Consider the following 27,199-nt stretch of genomic DNA (forward strand, 5'->3'; position numbering starts at 1 on the left):
AGCCTCTGGCATTTGCTGGTACCATTTTGCAGGCATTTTCCCAAATAGTGCACCACAGATCAAGCAGAGCAGATAGCTGGCATCATTGTTGTGCCAGTTTATATATTCATTAGAAGCCCATGTGTCACATCCAGCTATGATATGGCAGGTGGTCTCTTCAGCACATTCTGCACCTGCTCTCACCCTGCTGCTTTTAGATGCTCCACTAGTGGTCCCTGGTCCTGATCTGCAATGAGTAGTTGACTCTGGGTCTCCCCCTTGAGCCCAAAGGATGTTCTGCAATGCCACACTCGCGCTTTGGTCCACAAATCGTCTATCCAGCCTACCGTAGTATTAGCAATGCAGTGGCTTTATTTTCCAGCCATTTGATTTTCTCGTTTTTAATTCTGGTCTTGAGTAACAGCTTTGTTGAAGATCGGTTGATGGAGTGCGCTGGCATGTACTTGCTGTTGCTACGAGGGAGTATTTTGCTTTGCAGGCCTCAGGGGTCTTCAAAAACTTGGTGAACATATGGTTACCAAACTCAATGTAATCACTCAACCCAGGGATGGTGCTGAGGTATTGAGGCAGGAGCTTGATGAGTCCATAGCCACCATCCATCTCTTGATATTTAGTCACTCAACATCTGCTTTTAGATGGTGACATCCATTCTTGGTCAGAAGGTTCCTGGTCGTGGTGTCCATCCTCTCAAACTCAGATATCTTCCAAAGAATAATCACCAAGATGTATGTGGCCAGCCGTTGATCCCTGAGATCTTTTTTACTTTGAGCTGAGCTCAGACTTGAGGGTCAGGCATAGTCATTCATAGTATTGTGTGTCCTCCTCCTCTTCTTCTTCCTCCTTCTCCTTCTTCTTGTGCTCCTCCTAGCCCCTCTTCTTCATTTTGTCTTTGTCTTCATCTTCTTTGTCTTTATCTTCTTCATCTTCATCTTCCCCATCTTCGTCTTTTTTGTTTTTTCTTTATTATTATTGAATCTGCTACAGATTCCTGGACAAAGCTTCTGGCACTGTGAGGATGAAGTGTTTTGACTGCTTGGGCACAAGGCAGCACCATACATCGATAAATGTGACGTCAATGGTGATTAATTCCTAGTCATTTTCCAGACATTCTGTTTTATGCTCAATATTGTTCCTGCCTTGTGCCCTGTGCTTGTTGGGATAGGCTCCAGCTTCCCCACGACACCCGCACAGGATAAGCAGGTTTGGAAATGGATGGATGGAGGGATGCATGCAGTATTTAGCATTACAACATAACTGCTAATAATATAACACACTGTGATGTATCCTTATAATGGATATTCATGAATTTCCTATTTCTTCTGCCCAGCGCTCTTCGGTTGTCCTACCTGCAGAATGGAGGGAACGACCAGATCATTCTGGCCCAGATTCAGGACTTGCTTAATGAAGCCCTACAGCTTGAACAGCAGGCCAAGCAACCGCACACTCATCACCACAAGGACAAGCACAGACGTGGTGAGTCTCCTTCAGTGGCACACAAGAAAACCAAGAGAGTAGAGTCAAGTCCTCCTGTACTCTGGAAAGGATCAGGGGCTTCATCAGTTCTAAGATCTCTACATCCATAGGCATAGCTGAGGATGGGCGATGTTTGAGATTCAAACCCCCTAGAAATATATTTTTTGATAGTTCCTTACGATTCATTTACTTTCTTATCCTGCGTAAAATTAATTCATGACTACATCACCATAATCTTTTCTACAACTTCTTCTCTTTTTGCTGTTAATTAGCAAACTTTAGGCCTCAGTGTGCATTTTATAATCCTATTATATTGGAGATCTCTGAGACTCGGAAAAGACTGAGACCACAGCCAGGAAAAGAAACCCATTGTTACACACCACCTATGAGGACACATTAACACCGAGAACTTAGCACTGCCCACCAGTCAGGCCACATGAGCAGCAAGGGCACCTGGGAGGTAAAGGGGACCAATCAGGCTCCTGGCAACACCTGGGGGGCATCGGAGCATTTAACATGGGGCCAGAAAGTGCATCTTCACACAGATAGGCTTGAGAATCAGCCATGGAGTCAAAGGGTGGAAGAGGAAACTCCGACAGCTTCGGATAACACGTTGGGGCAGCAGAGACATCTTCTTATAAAGTGCATTTCATATCTGTGTGTCTCTTATGATGTGCCTTTAAAATTGACTTCTGTATTGTGTAGTGACTATCTATCTATCTATCTATCTATCTATCTATCTATTATATAGTGCCTTTCATATCTATCTATCTATCTATCTATCTATCTATCTATCTATCTATCTATCTATCTATCTATCTATTATATAGTGCCTTTCATCTATCTATACTTGATGTCTTTGGGGTCACACAGTAACGCTTACACAGCCCTGGGGTTTGGAGTCCACAGCCTTAGCCGCCTGTCCTGGTTCTCCTTCCCTTTCCAGGTCCCCAGGAGTCTCTACGCCGTAGTCTGACCAGAGATCTCATCACGCTGGAAGTGGAGAACCAGCGCCTTGAAAGTGAACTTGTGAAACTTCAGCTGAAGAAAAGGAAAGACCCTAAATATTCCAAAACTTCTTATAGTCGTAAGTATTGGGCACAGAAGCATGGATTCCAGCAAGCAGGCTCATCAGGAAGCTGGACTTTCCCTCCTTGATCTCCTAAGCCCCGTTTTGCCGTTTGTGTGCCGTGTATTCAGCTCAGGGTGGTGGTGTGGTGCGGTGCCCGGGTCAAGAGTGCGGCAGGCCGAGGGTCTTGTATGTCACACTCTGTCGATGTTGGGTTCTCAGGGTTGCCACCGTCGAGCAGCTTCACAGATGAGCCGCTGAGAAGCCTTTAAGTGAGACACGGAGATACTAAACAGCTCGACGCCGTGCAGACATTTTGAGTGTGACATTCGTTTGAGTTTTCCATCAGAATGTTTATGGCTATTCGAAGTGAGTTATTGGGTTGAGTTTCCTCCACACGAAGTATTCACTTCTTTGATCTTCACACATTTTATTGTTGTCCAGTGGATTTTATTTGACGTTTTTGACTCTCCAATGTCTCAGCACGGTGATGTAAATTAATTACAAATACTAACACTCAAAATAGCTGTTCACAAAGGTCTTCACGTCCGTATTTCGTAGATGGCAGCCATGGCAGCCTTGAGTCTGTGTCCCGAGGTCTTTCTCTGCCAGCTCTGTCATTTTTCCCCATTCTGTCAGTTGTCATGGTGGTCCTGAGTGACCAGCCTTTGTCAGGTCCAACCACAAGTCCTCCATTAGAATGAAATCCTAACTCGGCCGAGTGTGTGTATTGTGTGTGTAGATTTGGCTTTATGCTTGAGGTTCTCTTCTTCTGTGGCGCAGGTTTCTTGCAGACCCCATCAGGTTTCTCTCCTGCCTTCATTTCACCCTCACAAGCCTTGCAGGGCCTGCTACAGAAAAGCATTTCCAGAGCCTGATGGCTGCCACCACCTTAGCAATGCTGTGTTTTTGAAAATGTGCAGTGGGTGACATGACATTTACTCCTGATGGCTCCATTTCCATTTCATCAGACCACCGAACCTTCTTCCAGCCGACTTACCGGGGTCTCCCTTGTGCCCCCTTGCTATGTTTTTTTCCCCTCCTTGCCACCCTCCCATAAACCTGTGACTGCTGAAGCCCCCCCAAGCCCAGTTGATGTCTGCACAGCCTCTCCAGTCTCTTCTACTGTAGCTTGGGACTCCTTCTGAGTTCTCAGAGGTCTCTTGGTGTCCTTCCTCACCTGTCGTCATCTTCAGTTTTTTTTTTTTTTCTGTTTCTTATTCACTGATTTACCTCGATATTCAGTGACACCGATATTTTCTTCTCTCCGTTCCCCCTGACTTGTGCTTATCATGGACTCACCTGGAGTACGTCTTTGTCTTTATTGTGTAGATTAGCCCACCATACTGTAGCGGTCCGGTGCTGCTCAGACTCACACTGTGGTAGGGACGGATCCCAGGAACACACCCAGCCTTGGCTGGACTCACACCACGAATTAACGGCAAATCAAACAAATAACTGTGCGGTACATTAAATGAAATAAAAACACAAACAGCAAGCCAATGGCTAACCCTCTGTACTCCCCTATGGCGATGACGCGATCACCAACCTAACAATAAACCCTAATGACCAGCTCCTTAAACAGTCCGAGTGCAGCGGTAATGGAGGGCAAAATATGATGACGCAGGGAGTAAGTAATGTGATAAACAGCTCTACCGGTGGTCCTGTGGTGAGGTCTGGGGATCACTTCCTCCGATGAAGTACGACTCAACATGACAGGCAGGCACGAGACCCTCCATACATCCTCCAGGATCGAAATGACATTCGAGAGAGACGAGAACGATGGGTGAACACCAGCACAAAACTACGGAGCGTCTTTGCTGTCTTAGCTCTTCCCCCCAGCAGCCCCTGCGTTCTCCTCAAATGTCCAATCAGGGCGATACCCTCGGGGCAGCTGGGAAATGGAGTCCTTGTCCTTGCCCTGTTCGGTAGCACTGCCACAATACCGACCCGCCACACTTTCAGGGGCCATTTACACAACAATCTATTGAAAGCCCAGGCAGATGACCTTCTTCTAAAACCAATGGGCTGCACCAGTCAGTGTTGTTTTGTGTTTTAAATCTGTAATTCATTTACACCACTTCTCTTATCTGCTTTGCTTTCTCCCCTTCTGGCTGTTCTGACCCTTGCTGTGGAGGAGGCGGCCATTTTGGTTCTCCTTCTCCGTTCCCTTCTGTCTGCCAAGTCTGCTGTGAGGTGGAGTGGCGTCAGATCTTGGTTGACTGCATCCGTTCATCTTTTCTTTTTTTCCTGCCGTGACTCTGATGTCTTCACATTGCCAGAGCATCAACAGGACCCTTCATTGACCCCAAGAGGTCTAGGCCAAACCTTGGCATTATGACTGTGGACCACCAGGGGTTGATGCAGCAAACCCCAAACCTCAGACACGACCTCACAGACATGAGGTTGGATATCAATGAAAGGTTTATTAACACAAGTACTTTGTACAAAAGGCACCCAAAGTGATATCAACCAAATATAAATCCTCTCGCTCTCTTTATTCTTCTCTCCTTCCACTCCTCTGATGAGTTCAAGTGGTCTCTTTCATCTCGGACCCTGCAATACTTCTGGCGCTAGGGTGTAACCCAATGGAAGTACTTCTGGGTCAATAGGAAGTCCCAAAAAGCAGGGATTGTGAATCCCATCATCTCCCCCTGGTGGCTGCCCCATAGAACCCAACAGAGGACTGACTCATGGGACTACAAGTCCCAGCATGCCCTGCAGGCGTTCATGTGGGGATCCTAACCCAAGGTGGCTGCCATCTAGAGTACCGGAGGAGAAAATATCAGTGCCCGTCTTTCGCAGTCTTTCCATCATATTGGCCTCCAGGCCTGGTAAGGAGTCTCGTTCAGTCCTGGCTGGGATGCTAGTCCATGTGTGCCACCCATCACAACACCTCACTCCTCCACCAAACTTTACAGTCCAGAAGGTAGTTTTGTTCTCATGTCACCTATTCCATCTGGTAGCCAGGCAGTGAAGTGCGATTCATCACTCCATGTTTTCACTGTTCGGTAATCCAGTGGCTATTCGGCTGGCTTTCCCAATACTTTGGCCAATACTTGCCATTAGGTAGGGTGGTCTCCAGCTCGACCATGGAGACCCATTTCATGATGCTCCAGAGCCCCCACCCCGGCTGATGTTGCCTTCTCGGGTCAGTTTGGAGCTTTGCTGCGAGTGATGACACAGCGGACAGGCCATTTCTATGCACTTCTGCGAGTTTTTAATGGCTGAACTGTTGTTACTCCTTATAGCTTCCACTTCACAATATCGGCACTGCCAGTTGAGCGGGCGGGCAGATCTAGCAGAGCAGATCTATGGCAAGGGTGGCACCCTGTGACGGTGTCACGTTTAAAGTGACAGAGCTCCGCAGTACAACCCAATGTTTGTCAATGGAGACTGTGTACTGTAGCTCGTGTGTTTGATGTGAACTGAGTGGTCCCGAGGGGGGTCCGCGGACGTCTGGCCAGATTAGTTTAGTACTCTTTCAAGTGGGTCATTGTTTTCATTTTTTATTTGTTCGACTTTAGAATATTTTGTGTTCAGGTGCTAATCTCCCTTTTCCTACTCCTCACTTTGGTACCTCAGGCAGGACCGGTCACCTCCCTGTGTACCTCCCAGAGAACGGTGACCACAAAATGAGGGTCCTGAAGCGAGACATTGACCTCCTCAAGCAGGAACTGGAGATCCAGCGCCTGCGACGACACATCAAGACGTCGGTGACACAAGCACCACCAGAGCAGACGGCTCCTTCCCCACTCCCTCCACTGGTAAGAAAGTAACCAAAAGTGACTAGAAACACTGGGAGGGATCAGAGGACACTGGGGGGCTTCCACTTTACCTTAAAAACGTTTCATAGACATGGCAGTGGACTGAAGAGGGCAGTGTCCATTGGGGGGGTCTTGTGAGTGGGGAGGGGACACCCAACAAGTCTTCCATTTACTCCTACAAGTGTCCATTTGGGCAGCACATGTTTCTGCAGAGATTCCTATTGGTTATCATCCTTTTGGGGGGCTACTAAATTCATTTTGGGTGTGTTTTTTGTGTTTTGACAGCTAGAAATGATTTGCATCCTACTAAGATGCCTTTTTTTTTTTTTATTAGAATCACCGGCTTTGTTGTTGACATTTTATTTGCAGTTGCCATGGCAAAGTAGGCATGTGCAGTGTGTGACATCACAACTGCATAAAGGTCAGCAAGTGCATTCCCAGGTCATCCGAGATTGTGGATCGATACAGTGAAAGCTGTTACAGTGTTACATTCACTGGAGAAATGAATTAATTTTAAAAGATAATAATAATAATAATAATAATAATAATCTTCCCAGGTCCTCCCTGTGTGGAGTTTGCATGTTCTCCCCATGTCTGCGTGGGTTTCCTCCCACAGTCCAAAGACATGCAGGTTAGGTGCATTGGCCAACCTAAATTGTCCCTACTGCATGCTTGGTGTGTGTGGGTGTGTGTGTGAGTGTGTGTGCCCTGCGGTGGGCTGGCACCTGCCCGGGGTTTGTTTCCTGCCTTGCGCCCTGTGTTGGCTGGGATTGGCTCCAGCAGACCCCCTTGACCCTGTGTTAGGATATAGCGGGTTGGATCATGGATGGATGGATAATAATAATACATTTTATTTATTAGTGTTCCATGGGAGGGCAGTGAAATACAAAAAAGGAAAAAAATACAGCAAAAAATGGCATCTCAGCCCAAGATGTTAGCTGCCCACCTGGCCTCATTGGTACCTGAATGGCAACTTCTGGTCAGCCTGCTCTTTAAATAGTTAAGCAGACAGAAGGGGCGGGGCTACAGGGGATTCCCCAGCAGTGATGTCAGAGCTCTGCTGGTGGGGGGTCCTCTGCTCTAGCATAGAAAATGGAACAGCTGAGTGTCACGTCATCAGTCCTCCCTCTTTGTTTCCCTTGAAAAAGACCCCTAAGATACTCCCTATGCTCACATGTGTGACTTTGGAAAAACAAGTTTAGTGGAGGTGACCAGGAGAAGGAACATCAGGATCAAAAAAAAATGGGTCCAAACTCAAGAAATCAAAGCAAAGAGCAAAAATCATGGGTCAGGATCACAAAAGTGAAAAAGTGAATCTTAAACAACAAAGATCACACTCAAGTTTTTAAAGATATCTGGTACCATGCATGTGTGCCTTGGACCACCTTTTGAGCTATGCAGTACCACTCCAGAATGAAAGGGGGCGCTGTCGTTATCTGTATCTTCTCTTTTCACACGTGTGGCACTTGGTGCCACGGCCCACCTGCCAAGTTTGTTTCGCCTGCTTAAGGCAAAGTCATCCCTGATGGAGGATCGCAGGAATCGTGGGAAAGAGGGGGTCCTGTCACTGGATAAGTGCTATTTCAGGTGTGGAATGGCCAAATCAGGGAGGCAGCTTGATGGATGAGGTCTCCAGGACTCTAAACAAATCCAAATCTTATTATGTGATATCATCTACTGTTAAATTCTGCTCCGTACTTCTAAATTTTTTATTTTTATACTGTATTGATGATTTGTTCTGTTCCGTATATTGTACTGTGTTGTATTGACCCCTTCTTTTTGACACCCACTGCACGCCCAACCTACCTGGAAGGGGGTCTCACTTTGAATTGCCTTTCCAGAGGTTTCTTCCATTTTTTTCCCCTACAAGGGTTTTTTGGGAGTTTTTTCTTGACTTCTTAGAGAGTCAAGGCTGGGGGGATGTCAAGAAGCAGGGCCTGTTAAAGCCCATTGTGGCACTTCTTGTGTGATTTTGGGCTTTACACAAAAATAAATTGTATTGTATTGTAGTTGAGAGAAGAGGACACATAGCCCCGCCCACGGAGCTGGCCCCACCCCCTTCCGCTCAGGTCCCTGGAAGGTGGCCTCTGATTTCTGACCGCAGCTACAAGCTAATCTGTGGCCATTCCCAGTCTCAGCATGGCGGATCTCCCACTCTAGAATCCCCTTCTGAGTTCAAGCTGGGAACCTTTGGATCACCTCTGATGCTGCAGAATGCGAGTTTTATTTTATTTTATTTTTGTTTCCATCATTTAAGGAATGAACAAATACCCGTCAGTAATGGGGAAAGAGTTTAAGGGGGTCTTTCACATTGGCGCGTGTCCACGGGACGTGCAGAATGTGAGTTTACTGGCTGGACTGATCAGCCGTGTGTTTCTTTTCTACACAGGAGGACGTGAGAACTCAGACGCCAAACTTAACTAAGCAAATCTGGGAATCCAAAGATGGTTTGGGACCTGCGCCCTACGACCCCATGTAAGTGTTGCACACGGCGTGAAATGCCACTGGTAGCAGAATGTATAGATTCTTCATTGCAGTTAAATTTACATCTCAAGTTAAAATATTAAAAAAAACGGAAAATCTTTGGCAAACAAGAGACAATCTTTCTGGCCAACAAGCCAGTTTGGAGACCCGCATAAGGTTGGGATCAGGAAGCGCTGAGACCCCAGCAAACACACACACACACCACTCTCTGCACACTTTCTTGTGTTCTCAGTTTCATTTTAAATGATGAATTTAAAATTTTTGCCCATCAATCCGCACTCCGTAACCCGTAATGACGAGAAGATTTCAGAAAGGTCCGCAAATTTATTAAAAAAAAAAGATCTCATTCTTGGGGCTCATTTAAACTTCACGCTTCATGTCTGCCAGGCATTCCCCGCGCTCAGTCCTCTCAGCAGGTCCTCGGAAATTAACGTGACGCGTTACCAGAAAAAACAGTCGGGAGGGTCCCGTGTGATCAAGTCGAATGTGACGTCAGAGTCTCAGCTTACTATCGACGTGTGACAGAAAGCCGCTTTGCGGATCCAACGATGTGCGCGAGTCGATGTTTGATGAATAGTTCGATGTGGTGAAGCAAAATGCCGACATACAGGTGCATTCGTGGTGCTTTTATATTCACGCGTGTCTCACCATCTTTTGTGCCGTCCTTTTTTTTTGTTGTACCTTCACAATAGTCAGAATATTACGGAAGAGTATTAGGGCTACGGTGAAAAAAATAAATACGGAAAGACTGAATGACGAGATTAAAGTCGACATGTTGACTTTATTCCCAACATTTCCACTTTATTCTCGTCGTTTATTTTGTCCGTAGAATGTCGCAAACTAAATTTCATCTTAAAATGAATGTTTCATTTACTAAATGTTTTCTAACCCCGTCATAAATTATGTAGCACATTAAATGCTTTGTGTTAACTGTTCCTTGACCCAGTTGTTAACCGTTACGTGCTTTTAAAAACTGATTTTCTCCGCAGTAAGAGGAGGCGCAGGCAGCGACCACCGCACAGAATACACTCACTTCATGATATTCCTGCTCTCTGAACATTCAGAATGCTAAGATAAATACTGTACTTGATATCAATTTCGTGATGAAATGTATTGTGACGGGTCTTGTCATTACTGTAGGGAATGGATAGCAGTGTTGGGGTGGGGGGGACACTATTTGTAAGGGCTTGGGGTGCCTCCTCAGAGAGAATGAGAGAGCTGAGTGACAGGGATCTGGGTTAAATAACGGTGCGTGACGAAAAAGGGGAGCTGTTGGCCGGAAGTGGTAGTTGGGGGAGGCTGGAGCAAAAAGGGGAAAGCAGCATCAGGTGGTAGAAGGAAGTGTGAACGGCTTAAGAGAGGTAAATAGGACGAAGGTGATTTTGTCTTTTGCTATTTTGGAGGTGTCCCCGTGACCCAGACAACGGGCGGCGGTAGGGCACCGTTTATATCGCGGCATATTCAATAAAGAGCCAGTCGGCATTTGGAAGAGCTCCCCGGACAAGCGGCTCCTGAGTGTGTTTATTCGACGGGACGTCACAGTATGGGGGCACGGTGGCGTGGTGGTTGCACTGCTGCCTCGCAGCAAGGGGGTCCCGGGTGTCTCCTGCCTTGAGTTTGCATGTTTTTTTCTGGTGGGTTTAACTCAGCGTGCTTCAGTTTCCTTTCAAAGTCATGTAGGATGGGGGGTTTTGTTATGTATTATTGACCCTGCTAGTGTATTTGTTGCGGATATTCACCTTGCGATGTGCTGGTGCCCCATTCAAGATACATGCATTTCATCATGAAAAAGATATCAAGTATTTATCTTACTATTCTGAATGTTCATAGAGCGGGAATATCATTAAGTCAATGTGCGGCGATCGCTGCCGGCGCCTCTCAGTGCAAGAGGAAGTCCGTTTAAGAAGCGCGTAGAAATTAACAACTAAATAATAATAATAATAATTCTTTGCATTTATATGGCGCTTTTCTCACTGGGTCGGGCAACACTTAACACAAAGCATTTAATGTGCTACATAATTTATGACGGGGTTTGAGAAAATTTAGTAAATGAAACATTCATTTTAAGATGAAGTTTAGTTTACGACATTCTACTACTAAAGTGGAAATGTCGACTTTAATCTCGACATAATTGGCGAGAATAAAGTGGAAATGTCGAGAATAAAGTCAACATGTCGACTTTATTCTCGACATTTAGTTTTATTTTTCTTCACTGTGTCCGTATTTTATTATTATTTTTTTTTTTATTTATTCACCGTGGCCCCAATACGCTTCCGTAGAATATACAGCGGTGTATTTGAGCCACAGAGAAAAAAAATTAAGGACACGGTGAAAAGGTGTATTTTGTGATTCAAGTGGAGATTTCGGCTTTAATTTCGAAATGTCCACTTTAATCTCGTAGTTTATATTATCTGTAAGGACTACGCCGTGTCTGCGTGGGTTTCCTCCCTCAGTCCAAAGACATGCAGGTCAGGTGGATTGGCGATCCTTAATTGTCCCGTGTGTGTGTGTGTGTGCCCTGTGGTGGGCTGGCGCCCTGCCCGGGGTTTGTTTCCTGCCTTGCGCCCTGTGTTGGCTCCAGCAGACCACCGTGACCCTGTATAGGATATAGTGGGTTGGATAATGGATGGATAGATCCTCGTAAACGTCATCTTCAAACCGACCCAGTTGTTAATCGCTATACCCGCTTCTGGGTCTTCCTTCTGACCTGACAGCAGCGATCGCCACACAGAACACGTTACATTTATGATATTCCAGCTCTCTATACATTTAGAAGCCTTAGATTTCTACTTGATATCACTTTCATGTTGAAATGCATTAAAGTATGTACGAGGTGTGGCAGAAAAGTAATGAAACCGGCAACACTGCAAGCGATCTGGCAACGCTGCGCTGTTGTCCTTGATAGAGCCCGTGTATCAGTACCCTCCCATAGCTCAGTGCGAGTTTCAACTCCTTACGTTAACTACGTGATTTTTGTGACTGCTATTAGCGAAGTTGTGTTTTTGGTTGTACGTCTCGCAAAATGGAACAGCGGAATTTGGAGCAACGTTGTGCCATTAAACGGCAAGTGTGACGTTTGAAAAGTTAAAACAGGCCTATGGGGAACATTCTTTATCCCGAGCTCAAGTTTTTCAGGAGGCCTTCAACTTCGAAAACCAATGAAAACATCGAACGTGTGAACACTCTTGTGAGATCAGACCGTCATTTAACATTAAGAATGTTGAGTGAACCATTAAATTTCAACAGATTTACCGTTCATCAAATTTTGACTCAACATTTGCACATGCGAAAGGTCTGTGCCAAAATGGTGCCGAAAAACGTCATAATTGAGCAGAAGGACAATCGAAAAAACGCATTCCTGTGGTTCCCCAGCCCCCTTATTCACCTGAACTTATTTTTCCTAAACTGAAAAATGTCCTCAAAAGACGTCATTTGGGGACTTGAGAAAACATCCAAAAGAGTGTAACGGACATGCTGAAGACCATACCGGTTGAAGACTTCCAGCGCTGCTACCAACAGTGGGAACAACGTCTCCATCGGTGTGTAGCTGCCCAAGGGAACTACTTTGAAGGGGATAACATTGATGTTTGAAAAAAAGAAAAACTTTGGTAAATAAAAAATCAGTCTCATTACTTTTCTGCCACACCTCGTATGTGACATTTACAGATAAATCGTTAACTTCATTTAGACAATGAATACTGTTAATAATTATACGTGTTGTGGTGGCGCTCCTGTCTTGCAGGGAGTGACGTCCCTGGTGTTCCCTTCCTGGAGTTCGCATTTTTTCCTGGTGGGTTTCCACCGTGGGTTCCAGTTTCCTTCCTTGGGGATTTGGTGATGCTAAAATGACGCCAGTGTATGTGAGTGCTTGTTCACATTGCGATGAGCTGATGTCCCATCCACGGATTGTTTCTGTCTTGTACCCAATGCTAGCTGGAATGGGCAGATCCCCGGACTGATGGATTTAATCAGTAAACATCCTTTGCAAAGATATTGCGGCAAGGTGTCCTCAGAATTCAATGGATTTTCACAGCAAATCCGAACCTGTGCTCACTGTGATGATATCCCGCACTGCCACCTGGTGGAATCTTCCAGATTTACGTAAAGTACGCTCACAAGTATAAACGGGTTGCATAGCAGTAGCGTCCGCTGGAGCACACGTCATGTCGCCTGAAGTATAAACCGGGCCTTAGAGGTAATTCAGACGCTCCCAGATTGTTGCTCGGGTGCCTGCTGTTTGCTTTAATCCTCCTTGAGATGTTTATAGAACTTGACTGTAGCCCACCTGTGGCAAATTGAATTGACTGGACATTTAAGCGGGCACTGTGTTCCAGTCATATGGTGCCATGCCAATGTCTCATCACCAGTTCAGTTTTACTTCTCCCTAAAAGCGTCTTTACTGCTTTTCATTTGTCTTTGTGTTTTAGTTGGAGGCCCCGCCCCACTCATGACTATTAATGAGTTACCGCAGTGTAGCAAAACACATACAGATATTCATGATTTTTTCGCTGCATGATGCAATTTCATCCACTAGATGGCAGCACAATAATATTGCCTTGAGAGTTGTCTGGGCTAAACATTATAAAGCAGATTACTGCATATCACCCCGAGTTTGTCTCTCGGTTAACCGTAGTTGTCTAAATTTCCAAGCCTGAATCACAGTTGGGGTTAACGCCAAGGATGATAATACCCATAGAACACATGTGGAGAAACCTGAAGATGGCAATTCATAGAAACCTCTCACCCAATCAAACAGAGCTGGAGAGGATCTGCCAGGAAGAGTGGAATAAATGGCCCAAATCCAGGTGTGCAAAGCTCCTAGAGACTTACCAAGACTTGACGCTACACTTACTGTGACAGGGGGTCCGAGTATTTCTAGGAATGAGGGATTTCAGCTTTTGATTTTAGTTTCATTTTGTGCTCTCAACCATCACTACAATGTCCCAGAGGCACTTGAGTCTTTGCCTTCACTCTTCATTATAACTTACTGAAACTGCATTTTTCTATTTCTGCAGCGTTGCCTGCTTTTGCCCTTTTCTTAAAGGAAAAGTGTGGCATTCGTGAAGTGACAATTATTTACTCTTAATCGTGGTATGTATTAACTAGTTGAGCTACCCATCTAAGATGGGTAGAAACCTAAGTAATCAATGTGGACCTCTGCAATAACATTTGCAGTGCACCATCCACTGGAATGTACTTTGTAATGCGTGTAGTAATCAAATGCATTGTGTATGTCATTCCCACAGATGGCGCATCACAAACATTTGTAGCAATAAAATGTATTGCTACAAATGTTTGTGATGTGCTGCCTATGTTTCTGTTATAGGCCATTTGGCATATAATTTGTAAAAGCAGTGTTAATGTGTGTGATGCGCCATTTGTTGGAATGAAAAATGCAAAGCTTAAGTCTCTTTTATGTGCCTTTGGGTATGTGATTCACAAAAATCAAGTGTTAATATGTTTGTTATACACCATGTTTGTAATGACAAATGCTGTGCTTGCTGGACAAGACTTCAGCCCCCCAAATGACACTGCTTAGGGTTAAGTGAGCTTTGAAAATGGTATGATATGAAACTATTCAAATACTTGCTGTGATACCCATTTAAGACAGGTTAAAAATCTAAACAATCAACGTAGACCTCAACGTTAATGTTTGCAGTGCACCATGCAATGTATGTGTCTCTGTTATATGCCATTTGGTATGGGATTCAGTAAAGCAGTGTTAATGTCTGTGATGTACCATCTGTTGGAATGACACATGCAATGCATTTTGTTACTACAGATATTTCTGATGCACCACCTGTTTGAATAATAAATGCAATTCCTATGTTTTTGTTATATGCCACCAGGTATGGGATTCGTAAAAGTAGTGTTAATGCTTGTGGTGTGCCATCTATTGGAATGACAAATGTAATGTATTTTATTACTATAATTGTTCATAATGCACCATCTGTTGGAATGACAGACACATAGCAACTGGACAGACACACGGATACAAAATCATACAGACATGTATCCTTTAATTATAGTGGATGATAGATAAACAAGTCCAAAATAAAAACGAGCACAGGAGGAGAAGTCATCTGTTCCTCAAGATGGCCACAGGGCTAGTGGGTTCAGCACTGAACTGTCACTTCCAGACTGGAATGACCAGAAAGAGGAAGGCTACCTGCGTGCAGGTGGAAGTGACATCATGGTCCCCCTGCTCTGTTCTAAGGTTAAAGAGGTAAAGGAAGTTCATGAATGAGCAACACCCCAACAAAGCTTTGAAAGCCCTCAAGAATTTCAAACTTTCTCAATTATGAAGTCAACTGCAGAATGAATTTTAGCCTTTAAGTTTTTTTTTTAACTTTATGCACATCAAAGCTTGAGGTGACCAGAACTGGTTGTGATTCCCCTAATGCGGTGTCACCATTCAATTGTGCAGTCTGAGTGTCCTGTTTTTTGATTTCTTTTTAACAGTTTTTACCGTGTAACCTCACACTTTATTGCCTCTGCACATTATGTAGTCAATAAGGACGCGGCGTCAACATCAACTCCTAAATTGTCTCCAGACGATGCGTCCAGTTGGTCAGTGCCATCCATCTTGTATTTATAATGAATGCTCCTTTTGCATTTCTTTTCTTCAAACTGCATATTCCAAGTGTTCCCACTCTTGGACCGTGTTTGAGTAATCTGTGCGTCGTTAAAGAACATTTAGGTTTTGATGCTATTCTTAGTTCAGTTACTCATCTGGATGAAATGCTAAAAAATGTCTTTTCTGAGGAAACGTTCAGACCCAAAAAAGGAAACTTGCTGGATTACACGTGCCTTTGGCGGGCACCCATAGCAGAGACACCTTATGATGGCTTCCATGTGTTTGGGAATTGCAGCAGAGGCCCCCAAAGGTCACACTGTGGCACTGAGGTCGGCACCTGAACCAGTGACCCTCTGGTTTTGTCACGTACTGCTTTGGGTCAGAAGACTTCCAGCACCACGGCATTGCACACTTCAAAGAAATGCTAATTTAGTTTACAAATGTAGCTGCAGCAGGGGGCTGGGGTTCACATCCTGGGACCTCCACTCTATTGGAGAAGTCTAGTCAAAATAGTGACCCCATCTTAAAGTGGGAATAGCTACAACTCAATAACCCATCCTACAAAGTGACAAAGTGAAAACGGGTTTTTAAACAGCTCTGTAAATTTATTTAAAATCCATAACTGAAATCTCTCATTCCGAGAAATATTCAGACCCTTAATTCAAAACTCTTGTAGAAGATTTAGCAGCAGTTCCAGCATTGAGTCGTCTGGCTGAATCTCTACAAGCTTTACACTCCTAGATTTGGGCAATTGATCCCATTCTTCTTGGCAGATGGTCTACAGATTCATTAGATAGGATGGGAAGTATCTATCTATCTATCTATCTATCTATCTATCTATCTATCTATCTATCTATCTATCTATCTATCTATCTATCTATCTATCTATCTATCTATCTATCTATCTATCTATTATATAGTGCCTTTCAACTATTTCTATCTATCTATCTATCTATCTATCTATCTATCTATCTATCTATCTATCTATCTATCTATCTATCTATCTATTATATAGTGCCTTTCAACTATTTCTATCTATCTATCTATCTATCTATCTATCTATCTATCTATCTATCTATCTATCTATCGTCTCACCCGAGTTATATCAGTAGTGCAGGATGAGGTGAAATCACTTAAACAGCATGATGATGTTCACCGCTGGAGTTTCTATCAATTTCTATTTCTCAGATCTGCTGCTCATCCCAAACTTCTTTTTCTCTCTTTACTTCCGCAGAGCTGGATTTGTAATCTTCTACGACTTCCTTCAGGGTCTCGACTCCTTTTATCGTGTTTGTCGTCTGGTGGTGGGTTTATGCAGTGGTGCCCAGGAGATGGGCAGTCCGGTGTTCCTTCCGCCAGTCTACTGTGAGCCCAGCAGTCTTCCTTCGTACCTGTCGGAGAACAAGAGGCTGAACGTGGCTACACTTGCGGCCAAGCAGGCTGTTCCGAGGTAGGAGTTCTTAGTCAGCCTGTAGGATCGTCTCGGCCGTTGTGTAACATGGTGGGCTTATTAGCACCTGTGTGTCTTTTTAACCTTTCATTAATTCCATTTGCAGAATTCGCCCTTCTCCTTTGATTTCCCTCGTTATGGAGCTGCAGGCGTCTGGGGGATACGACCCATATGGGCAAGAGGTGAACCGCCTCGTCTCAAGAGGATGGGTCAAACTTGACATTTTTGACTTGCACAATCGCGTCATCAGTGGGAAATGGAAGGTGCCGATCCGCATTCTTCCAGTTAATCCGGCTCTGACAACGGGAGAAATGAACGGAGTGCCTCAGGTAATCAACACCACCTAACAATCATTACAGTCTGTGGCACTTGAGTCTGTATTGGCAGGTTTACTACGATCAAGGTATCCATTGTGACCACCAGGGGGCGCAGCCGCACACCAAACCCCGTGACACTACTAGACGGTCCTGGGTTCAAATATTAGATGTTTTATTTCCAGAACATCTCAACTGACTTTGAATTCCTCTTTCCATGGCCACACAATACATCAATCGATTTTTCTTCCTACTTCCACACCCCCGCGTGGTCTCATCCACCACCTCAGACCTTTAAAAATCGCCTTCCTTTAAGTCAGACATGGGAGTATTTCTGGTGCCACTGCCTTACACAATAGAAGCACTTCTGGGGCAGGGGGAAGCCATTCAAAAAAGGTATAACGTTTCCCTGAAGCCTCCCTGGTGGCACCCAAGAGCATAGACAGGGCTTTCCTACAGGACTACAATTCCCAGCCTGCCCTGCAGGTCTCCATAAGGGGAGTTCCACCAATGAGATGTTGCCATTGTGTGCACACAGCGGAGTTACTTCTCCCTGGGAGGAAGCCACCCACTGTCCATCCAAGCAGTTCTCCAATCCTGGCAAGGGAACAGTCCCCATCCCGGTCAGGATGCCAGTCCATGTTCTTTCTTATTATATGGCTGCCCACCCTGGTAAGGAAGCAGCACCCACCCCAGTTCAGGACGCTGGGCCATCCAGTGTGGCACTCGCACCTTTTACATGCAGACCTCCTCACTCTGTACAGAATCTGAATAAAAGGAAATGACAAAGGGGTGGGAAGCAGCTGGCACCCCATTTACCATTATTAGTGTTATGTTTACCCTGGAAAACGGAGCCAAAAAGTCATTTTTTCAACAAGAAAAAATATTATTACGTGTAACAGAAACTTGGAAAATGTCAAAACATCAAAATCAATCCAGCAGGAAAGGCGTTTCGAGTGCCCACCACTGCACTGATGCAGGTGTAAACTTTTATATTTCAGTGAGCCCCCCCACCCAGGCCAGGGTTCAAATCTTTGTTTTATGTCCTCCTTTGTTCAGGTTTGACTCCTTTGTTTCTGTTAATATTGATTTGATTTGACTTGCGCTCTTATTATTAGTCTGGGCTACAGTTTGGTCTCTTTGTGTACAAGTGGCCTTTGTTATGTGCCTTTTATGGGTGGTCCCCCAAGAGGCGGAGCCAGCTGTCAATCACCACCAGACAGAATTGCTCTCCTCCCTTTATATATGTTGGGGGGGGGCACTTTGGAGTCGGCAAGTTTGCTTGTGCCTTTTGTATCTTTTGGAAGTTTGACCCTCCTGCTCTGGTTGGTTTGGTTTTTTTTCTTTCGTTTTCCCGACCCCTCTATTTTGGACTCGTTCACCTTGGACTGCCTATGCTGACGGAGCTCCACTCTTGTGGAAGAGCATTTTTTGCAAAGTATTAATCTTTTTTTTTTTTTTTTTCATTTTTATTTTTAAAACACTCTGTGTTTGAGGGGTGGCTCGGTGGTGCAGTGAGTAGCGCTGCTGCCTCGCAGTAAGGAGACTCGGGTACGCTTCCTGGGTCCTCCCTGCGGGGAGTTTGCATGTTCTCCCCGTGTCTGTGTGGGTTTCCTCCCACAGTCCAAAGACATGCAGGTTAGGTGCATTGGTGATCCTAAACTGTCCCCTGTGTGTGCTTGGTGTGTGGGTGTGTGTGCCCTGCAGTGGGATTTGTTCCTGCCTTGTGCCCTGTGCTTGCTGGGATTGGCTGCAACAGACCCCCGTGACCCTGTGTTAGGATATAGCAGGTTGGATGATGACTGACTGACTGACTCTGTGTTTGTCCTTTGGACAGCAGACAGGCTTGGGCAGATTTGTGGCAGATGAAATTTAATGTCATTAAATGTAAAGAATGACACATAGGAAATGAAAATGTGAGGTTTGAATTCACAATTAAATTGCGAGTCCACCTTATGAGATGATTTAGGAGTCGTAGTTATTGACTGCCCGACAGTGTTCAGAAGCCATTAAGGAGGCTAACAGAATGTCAGGTTATATAGCGCCTTGATGTGTGGTGTACGAGTCACAGGAGGTTCTGCTTAAGTCTTTATAACACACTGGTGAGGCCTCATCTGGAGTACTGGGTACAGTTTGGGTCTCCATTGAGCAGGACCTGGGAGTCAGAGACAATAGTCATAGTCAATACAAAATGGGAGGTCTGAAGATCGAGAGTCCACCTTATGAGATGATTTAGGAATTGTAGTGGACTCATCATGATCGACTGCCAGACAGTGTTCAGAAGACATTAAGGAGGCTAACAGAATGTCAGGTTATATAGCTCCATGATGTTTGGAGTACAAGTCAAGGGAGTTTATCCCTAAGTGAATATAAAGTACTAAATGTAGGAACTAAAAATGTGAGGTGTGAATACACAATGGGAGGTCTGAAATTGAGAGTCCACCTTATGAGATGATTTAGGAATTGTAGTGGACTCATCATGATCGACTGCCAGACAGAGTTCAGAAGCCATTAAGAAGGCTAACAGAATGTCAGGTTATATAGCGCCTTGATGTGTGGAGTACAAGTCACAGGAGGTTCTGCTGAAGCTTTATAACACACTGGTGAGGCCTCATCTGGAGTCCTGTGTGCAGTTTGGGTTTCCAGGCTACAAAAAGGACATAGCAGCACTAGAGAAGGTCCACAGAAGAGCGACTAGGCTGAGTCCAGGGCTACAGGGGATGAGTTGTGATTAAAGATTGAAGGAGTTTTAACAGATTAATGTAAGTAAATGTAAAGTATAACAATGTAGGTATTAAAAACATTAGGTTTGAATATTGAATGGGAGGTCTGAAATTTGAAAGTACATCTTATGAGAAGGATGAAGGAGTCATAGTGGACTCTAAGCTATCAACTGCCAGACAGAGTTCAGAAGCCATTAAGAAGGCTAACAGAATGTCAGGTTATATAGCGCCTTGACGTGTGGAGTACAAGTCACAGGAGGTTCTTCTCAAGCTTTAAAACACACTGGTGAGGCCTCATCTGGAGTCCTGTGTGCAGTTTGGGTCTCCAGGCTACAAAAAGGACATAGCAGCACTAGAGAAGGTCCACAGAAGAGCGACTAGGCTGAGTCCAGGACTACAGGGGATGAGTTGTGAGGAAAGATTTAAAGAGCTGAGCCTTTAAAGAGATTACGAAAAGACCTGACTGAAGTGTTTGAAATTATGAAGGGAATTAGTCCTGTGGATCGAGGCGGTGACTTTAAAATGAGTTCATCAAGAACACGGGGACACAGCTGGAAACTTGTGAAGGGTAAATTTCACACAAACATTAGGAAGTTTTTCTTTAAACAAAGAACGATAGACACTTGGAATAAGCGACCAAGTAGTGTGGTAGACAGTAAGACTTTAGGGACTTTCAAAACTCGACTTGATGTTTTTTTTGGAATAAATAAGTGGATAGGACTGGCGAGCTTTGTTGGGCTGAATGGCCTGCTCTCGTCTAGCGTGTTCTAATGTTCTAATTATAAAATGCCAGGTTTTGACTGTGATATCACCCTCTAGTGGACATGTTTTTTAGGATCATATGTTTTATCTCCCTTAGTTCATGACAAGTATGAAAAAAATATTATGTGTAGCAGATCTAAACACCAAAACGTTAAGATAAGTTCGGTAGGAAAAGTCTGTCGAGTGTCCAGTGCTGAGCTGAGGCAGAATTACACTCACCTAAAGGATTATTAGGACCACCATACTAATCCGGTGTTTGACCCCCTTTCGCCTTCAGAACTGCCTTCATTCTACGTGGCATTGATTCAACAAGGTGCTGAAAGCATTCTTTACAAATGTTGGCCCATATTGATAGGATAGCATCTTGCAGTTGATGGAGATTTGTGGGATGCACATCCAGGGCACGAAGCTCCCGTTCCACCACATCCCAAAGATGCTCTATTGGGTTGAGATCTGGTGACTGTGGGGGCCATTTTAGTGCAGTGAACTCATTGTCATGTTCAAGAAACCAATCTGAAATGATTCGAGCTTTGTGACATGGTGCATTATCCTGCTGGAAGTAGCCATCAGAGGATGGGTACATGGTAGTCATGAAGGGATGGACATGGTCAGAAACAATGCTCAGGTAGCCTGTGGCATTTAAACGATGCCCAATTGGCACTAAGGGGCCTAAAGTGTGCCAAGAAAACATCTCCCACACCATTACACCACCACCACCAGCCTGCACAGTGGTAACAAGGCATGATGGATCCATGTTCTCATTCTGTTTACGCCAAATTCTGACTCTACCATCTGAATGTCTCAACAGAAATCGAGACTCATCAGACCAGGCAACATTTTTCCAGTCTTCAACTGTCCAATTTTGGTGAGCCCGTGCAAATTGTAGCCTCTTTTTCCTATTTGTAATGGAGATGAGTGGTACCCGGTGGGGTCTTCTGCTGTTGTAGCCCATCCGCCTCAAGGTTGTGCGTGTTGTGGCTTCACAAATGCTTTGCTGCATACCTCGGTTGTAACGAGTGGTTATTTCAGTCAAAGTTGCTCTTCTATCAGCTTGAATCAGTCGGCCCATTCATTCTCCTCTGACCTCTAGCATCAACAAGGCATTTTCGCCCACAGGACTGCCGCATACTGGATGTTTTTCCCTTTTCACGCCATTCTTTGTAAACCCTAGAAATGGTTGTGAGTGAAAATCCCAGTAACTGAGCAGATTGTGAAATACTCAGACCGGCCCGTCTGGCACCAACAACCATGCCACGCTCAAAATTGCTTAAATCACCTTTCTTTGCCATTCTGTCATTCAGTTTGGAGTTCAGGAGATTGTCTTGACCAGGAACACACCGCTAAATGCATTGAAGCAACTGCCATGTGATTGGTTGATTAGATAATTGCATTAATGAGAAATTGAACAGGTGTTCCTAATAATCCTGTAGGTGAGTGTAGTTCACGGCCTTCTTGTAACGTATTTGGAAACGGTCACAGTGACAGACAACACTTGATTAGCAACAGGTTTTTATGTTTCTCTTACAGCTTGGGAATGCTGAACTTCACCTGCGAATTGTGAATGCCAGAGACGCAGACCTGCAGAGCTCTGCACCGATCAGTGAATATAATGCCAGCCTTTACAAATACCCCCCTCTGGTAAGTTACTCTTATTATCACCTGAAAAATTCCGCATTCCTCCTTTTATATCTTATTTTATATTCAAAAGCCTGAACATTACAGCCCTGCATGTTTAGACACTTTAATAATAAGGGTAAGTGTTTGTGTGTGCATCCAACTGCCATGTTTCTATCATTCCAACAGACGGCGCATCTCAAACATCTTTAATCATAAAATGCATCGCATGTGTCATTCCAACAGATGGCGCATCACAAACCTCTATAGTAATAAAATGCAATGCATGTGTCGATAGGAGTCTGTCCATCGAATTGAACTCCAATCAGGACATTCATCTTTGTGGGGAGAAAGAAAAACATTGCAATGTGGTGTCAGGTCTTCAATGTGGCATCTGAAAGGCAAAACACTGAACGTTTATTATAGCAAAGAGGAAATCCAGTGACTCTAGGCGGGTTTTTTTAAATTATGCATTATTATTCAGTCCTGCTGGCGGGTCATAATGGCCTGAGTTCAAAGGGTTAACTGAGTGCCCCAAATGCACCCGAGTGTAAACGCCAGGCCGACATTTTCTAACTTGCTTTATTTATTTATTTGTTTTTTTTTCTTTCTTTTCAGGCCGCCGCAAGGACCGGCTTTGTCTCAAACATCCCGGTTCAACCACAGCTCTCCTCTTACTACTTCCCCAGCACACAGATGATGTACCCACCTTACCTGGAGAGCACAGACCCCCCTCCACCATCTCAAAGTCTGCTCGATGACACACTGTAATAAAATACGGATTTAGGTAGATACAACCGGTTAGGCTTTCACAAGTTTAATTTGCAATCCAGTGAATGTTGTTTTGGAATTTGATTGACGCAACCAACCAGCTTCAGAGCAGATGAGGGTCGTACTGTCAGGCCATAACTCCTCTAACAGAACATTAGGACAATCTGGGGACATTCAGCCCAACGAAACCCACCAGGCCTGTCCGCTTCATTCTCCTGAAATAAACATCAAGTCGAGTTTTGAAGGTCCCTGCAGTCCTACTGCCCACCACACTACTTTGTCACTTTTTCCATGTGCCTGTCGTTGTCTGAGTGAAGAAGAACTTCCTATTGCTTGTGTGAAATGTACCCTTCACAAGTTTCCAGCTGTGTCCCCGTGTTCTTGGCGACTTCATTTTAAAGTCACCGTCTTGATCCACTGGACTAATTCCCTTCATAATTCTAAACACTTCAGTCAGGTGTCCTCTTCATCTCCTGTAAAGGCTCAGCTCCTTCAATTTTTCCTTCTAACTCATCCCCTGTAGCTCTGCAATCAGCCTAGTTGCTCTTCTCTGGACTTTCTCTTGTGCTGTTATCTCCTTTTTTTAGCCCAGAGACCCAAACTGCACCCAGTACTCCAGATGAGGCCTCACCAGTGTGTTATAAAGCTTCAGCAGACTCTCCTTGGTCTTGTTCTCCACACATCAAGGCGCTATATAACCTGACATTCTGTTAGCCTCTTTAATGGCCTTTGAACACCGCCTGGCAGTTGATAGTGTTAAGTCCACTACGACTCCTAAATCTTCTCACTCCATCTTCTGACCTCACATTTTTACTTCCCGTGTGTAATTTTTTACGTTTACTGACATTAAATTTCTTCTGCCACAGTCTGCCCAAGCCTGTCTGCTATCCAAGTCCCTCTGTGATGATTCAATGAATTCTCAATGATCTGCCAGTCCACCTCACTTGGTATCATCTGCAAACTTTACCAGCTTGTTATTTATATTCCTGTCCAAATCATTTATAACAATATTAACAATAGCAACAGCCCCCGCACTGCCCCCTGCTGGACACTCTTTTAACTGACCTCTCACCCAATTCTGATGAGGTTCCTCACCTTCTACTTCCTGTGTCTGAGCCAATTCTTCCCCCATCTACATACCACACCCTCAACTGCCACTTCTGTTAGTTTGATGCCCACGCTCTCAAGTGGCACCTCCTTAAATGCTTCCTGAAAGTCCATCATACCATGAGCTCCATTTTGATCGTATCCTTTTGTTGCTTCCTCATAGAATCCCAGCTTGTTAGTACAACACAATACAATTTCTTTTTGTATAGCCCAAAATCACACAAGAAAAAAACACCCCCTCCTCGTCTGACCCCGTGCTGACTGTTCACTAACACTCTTGTTCTTGCCACGTGTTGCTCAAGTTTTTCTTTAACAATTCCTTCCATGAATTTACCTGTGAAGTTCACACGTGTCCAGCGTAACTCTTTGTCCAGAGCACCTTCTCTTAGACGATGGGTGGTCGCGGGTTGCCACTTTTTGGGTCAGACGGAGCCGTGACTCTCCATCGTATTCAATTAGAACAATGTGGGCAGGAGGAGGCCACACAGCCCACCAAAGCTCACCAGTTCCTGCCCACTTCATTCTTCATAAATAACATCAACTCGAGTTTTGAGGGTTCCTGAAGTGTTGCTGTCCACCACACTACTACTTTGTGTCACTTATTCTAGGTGTCTGTGGCTCTCTGCTTGAAGACAAAACTTCCTAATATGTACCCTTCGCAAGTTTCCAACTGTGCCCCCGATGTTAAGGGGTCACTATTGTTTTGCGAAGTGTTTCACGATAGGAGGCCACAGGCATTGCTCCACCAGGAATCTCCAAGCAGGGCCCTGCCCTGGAATCAATTTAGGTAGAGATTCTCTGAGGGGCAGCACCCACCCAGGGTATTACTATCGGTGGGACCTTCTAAGTGGGACCCTAACACCCTATGCTGGAATGACTTTAGGCAAAGATTTTCTGAGGGGCAGTGCCCCCCCAGGGGTATTACTGTCAGTGGGAACCTCACACCCTCCTCTGGAATGACTTTAGGCAAAGATCCTCTGAGGGGCACCCCTAAGGGTATTACTTTCGATGATGATTCCCCAAGAGGGACCCATCCCCTCTTTGATCTGATGGTCATCATGGACTCAAGGACACTAAAGAAGGGCAAGATTAGGTTGTTTCTTAAAAAAAATTGCTGGTCTACAACATGGTGCCATTTAAAGTATTCTTCGCCAGTGGTGATGCATTGGTGCCACCTTTGGACCCACTTGTCAAATCCACTTTGGAAAAACTCGTTTTGGGCATTCCCTGGTCCGGCATCTGATACTGTATGCTTCTTCCACTCCATTTGCACCATCGAAGCTCCATCCTTGAGGGGCTTTCCTTCATCTGACCAAACAAGTAAAAGTCTGAGGGGTACCAGAAGGCGGGTGTGCCTTAACGGACCCCCCCAATCTGTGATTTGGCCAAAGAAGTGTTGGGGGTTCTGCATTATCATGATGTACCTGGCATTGCATTCAGATGTTTCCGTTGTCTTTCCTTATAGACGTTTCACACACTCTCTCCTGTATCCAAAGGTTGTGGCTAATCTGCCCGAGGGCACTGTGACCACAGCCAAGGTCCATCTGTGTGAATCATGTTGGCCCTCCACCTTACTTAGGTCTTTCCTCATTGACTGCTGTGATGGCCCTCCACGATGCGGTTTGTCTTCCATGTTGGTGTATCCTTCGTTAATCGTTGTCACCCACCTTTGCACGTTCCTGTCATCAATGGTTGCCTAACCATAGACCAGTCTGAGCCTTTCTGTGGATGTCAGCAGCAGCCCACCCTTCTTTGGTCACAAATTCGCTGACCACTTTTGGCTTCTGCTTCATATCCGTGGTTCTGCAAAGCCTAGAAATGTAGACCTGATGTCCCCCACGGTCGTGGTGGTGGTCCAAAAGCATCATGTTTGGGTTAATAAGTTTTTGGAGAAAGCTTTCAGTACGGCCCTCGTACATCAAAAGGTTTGTGGGACTAAACTTGAATCTCCATAGTGGTCTTCATCCATTGCTACAGACCTCCTCAGTCCCACCTCATCTGATGGAGGCTCCCAAGTCCACACGCATTTTCCATGTGTTTTTTGTTTCTTTGATTTGCATTGTAACTTCCTGTAAAATCAATTTCTAAATTAAAGTTGAATTGCATTTCAGCAGATTTGGTTGTGCTGTCTAAACTTTTATGGACCGGGGGTCCTGGCTTCAAAGATGCCTTAATGCTTAATTGACAAAAAACCCATAAGAGTCCATCTGCGGACCTCCATTGACGAGGTGGTCTCTTTCTATTACACCTACTTACACTGTGGTTAAGATGAGGGCTGAGGGGAGGAGTTACCTGACTGAAGCTAAGTAAACCATGTGATGACAAACCTGCAATCCAATTGGCTGACTTAAAGAGTTAGGGAGCACCACCCTGGGTGAGCCCCGTTTATTATTTGCCAGCACGAAATCTGAATGCAGAGACGTCTTTTCAGACTTGGGCTGGTGGCCATCTCTGGATTATACAGGTCTTGGACCAGAAGGGGAGGGTCCAGGAGGGCGGACAACGAAAGTGACATCAGCACCTGAGTGGCGGTTAGGCTTCTGTCCTGCAGAGGGAGGAAGAGGGAAGGCATTAGACAGCAGTGCCAACCCCTGGTTCTGGGGGTTATCACCATAACCCGAGTCCCTAAGCTGTATGCGCACATGTGTGATGCTGTCCAGTGGAGCTGCCGAGGTCTTCATCTGGGCAGAACATTGGCTGGATTTTGAGCTCCATCTCTAACCCCTAGAGGTTCCACCTTTGAATGTCACACACACAAATGAATCTACTGCCCCCCGTAAGAAAGCAGAAGGCACAAAGATTTGGGGATCCACCCTGTAGAGCGTCACAAGAGCAGTCTTAAATGACTGATACTGGTCGTCAATCTGGACTTGCTTCTTGGTCTTCAAATGGGGCCACCTTAGGATGGCATCATTTTCCGATACTGGTAACAATACCTGTGACTGTGCCCAAATCTGGTCTCGTTGTATGGCCACTGACGCTGCAGCCCGCACCTCCGACTCGGTGAGATGAGTGTGTGTTTCTCCCAACTGCACCTTTAGACATATCTTGAGACAGTCCTGCTGACTACGCCACTGTAAGAAAGCAA

General features: G+C 45.0%; 1 protein-coding gene across 1 annotated transcript in view; it reads left to right on the forward strand.

Moving 5' to 3' along the window:
- LOC120533078 (coiled-coil domain-containing protein 17-like) overlaps positions 1-23,414 on the forward strand; it is a 45,537-nt gene extending 22,123 nt beyond the window's left edge. The window contains exons 6-13 of the mRNA XM_039759734.1: positions 1,328-1,473; positions 2,420-2,560; positions 6,128-6,309; positions 8,699-8,784; positions 16,605-16,820; positions 16,927-17,149; positions 22,147-22,257; positions 22,852-23,414. Coding sequence (XP_039615668.1) covers positions 1,328-1,473; positions 2,420-2,560; positions 6,128-6,309; positions 8,699-8,784; positions 16,605-16,820; positions 16,927-17,149; positions 22,147-22,257; positions 22,852-23,004 — 1,258 coding nt within the window. The 3' untranslated portion in view covers positions 23,005-23,414. The remainder of the gene's footprint in view (positions 1-1,327; positions 1,474-2,419; positions 2,561-6,127; positions 6,310-8,698; positions 8,785-16,604; positions 16,821-16,926; positions 17,150-22,146; positions 22,258-22,851) is intronic.
- The last annotated feature ends 3,785 nt before the right edge of the window (positions 23,415-27,199 follow it).

The sequence above is a fragment of the Polypterus senegalus genome, chromosome 7 (genome assembly GCF_016835505.1).
Source record: "Polypterus senegalus isolate Bchr_013 chromosome 7, ASM1683550v1, whole genome shotgun sequence".
Classification (NCBI taxonomy): Eukaryota; Metazoa; Chordata; class Cladistia; order Polypteriformes; family Polypteridae; genus Polypterus; species Polypterus senegalus.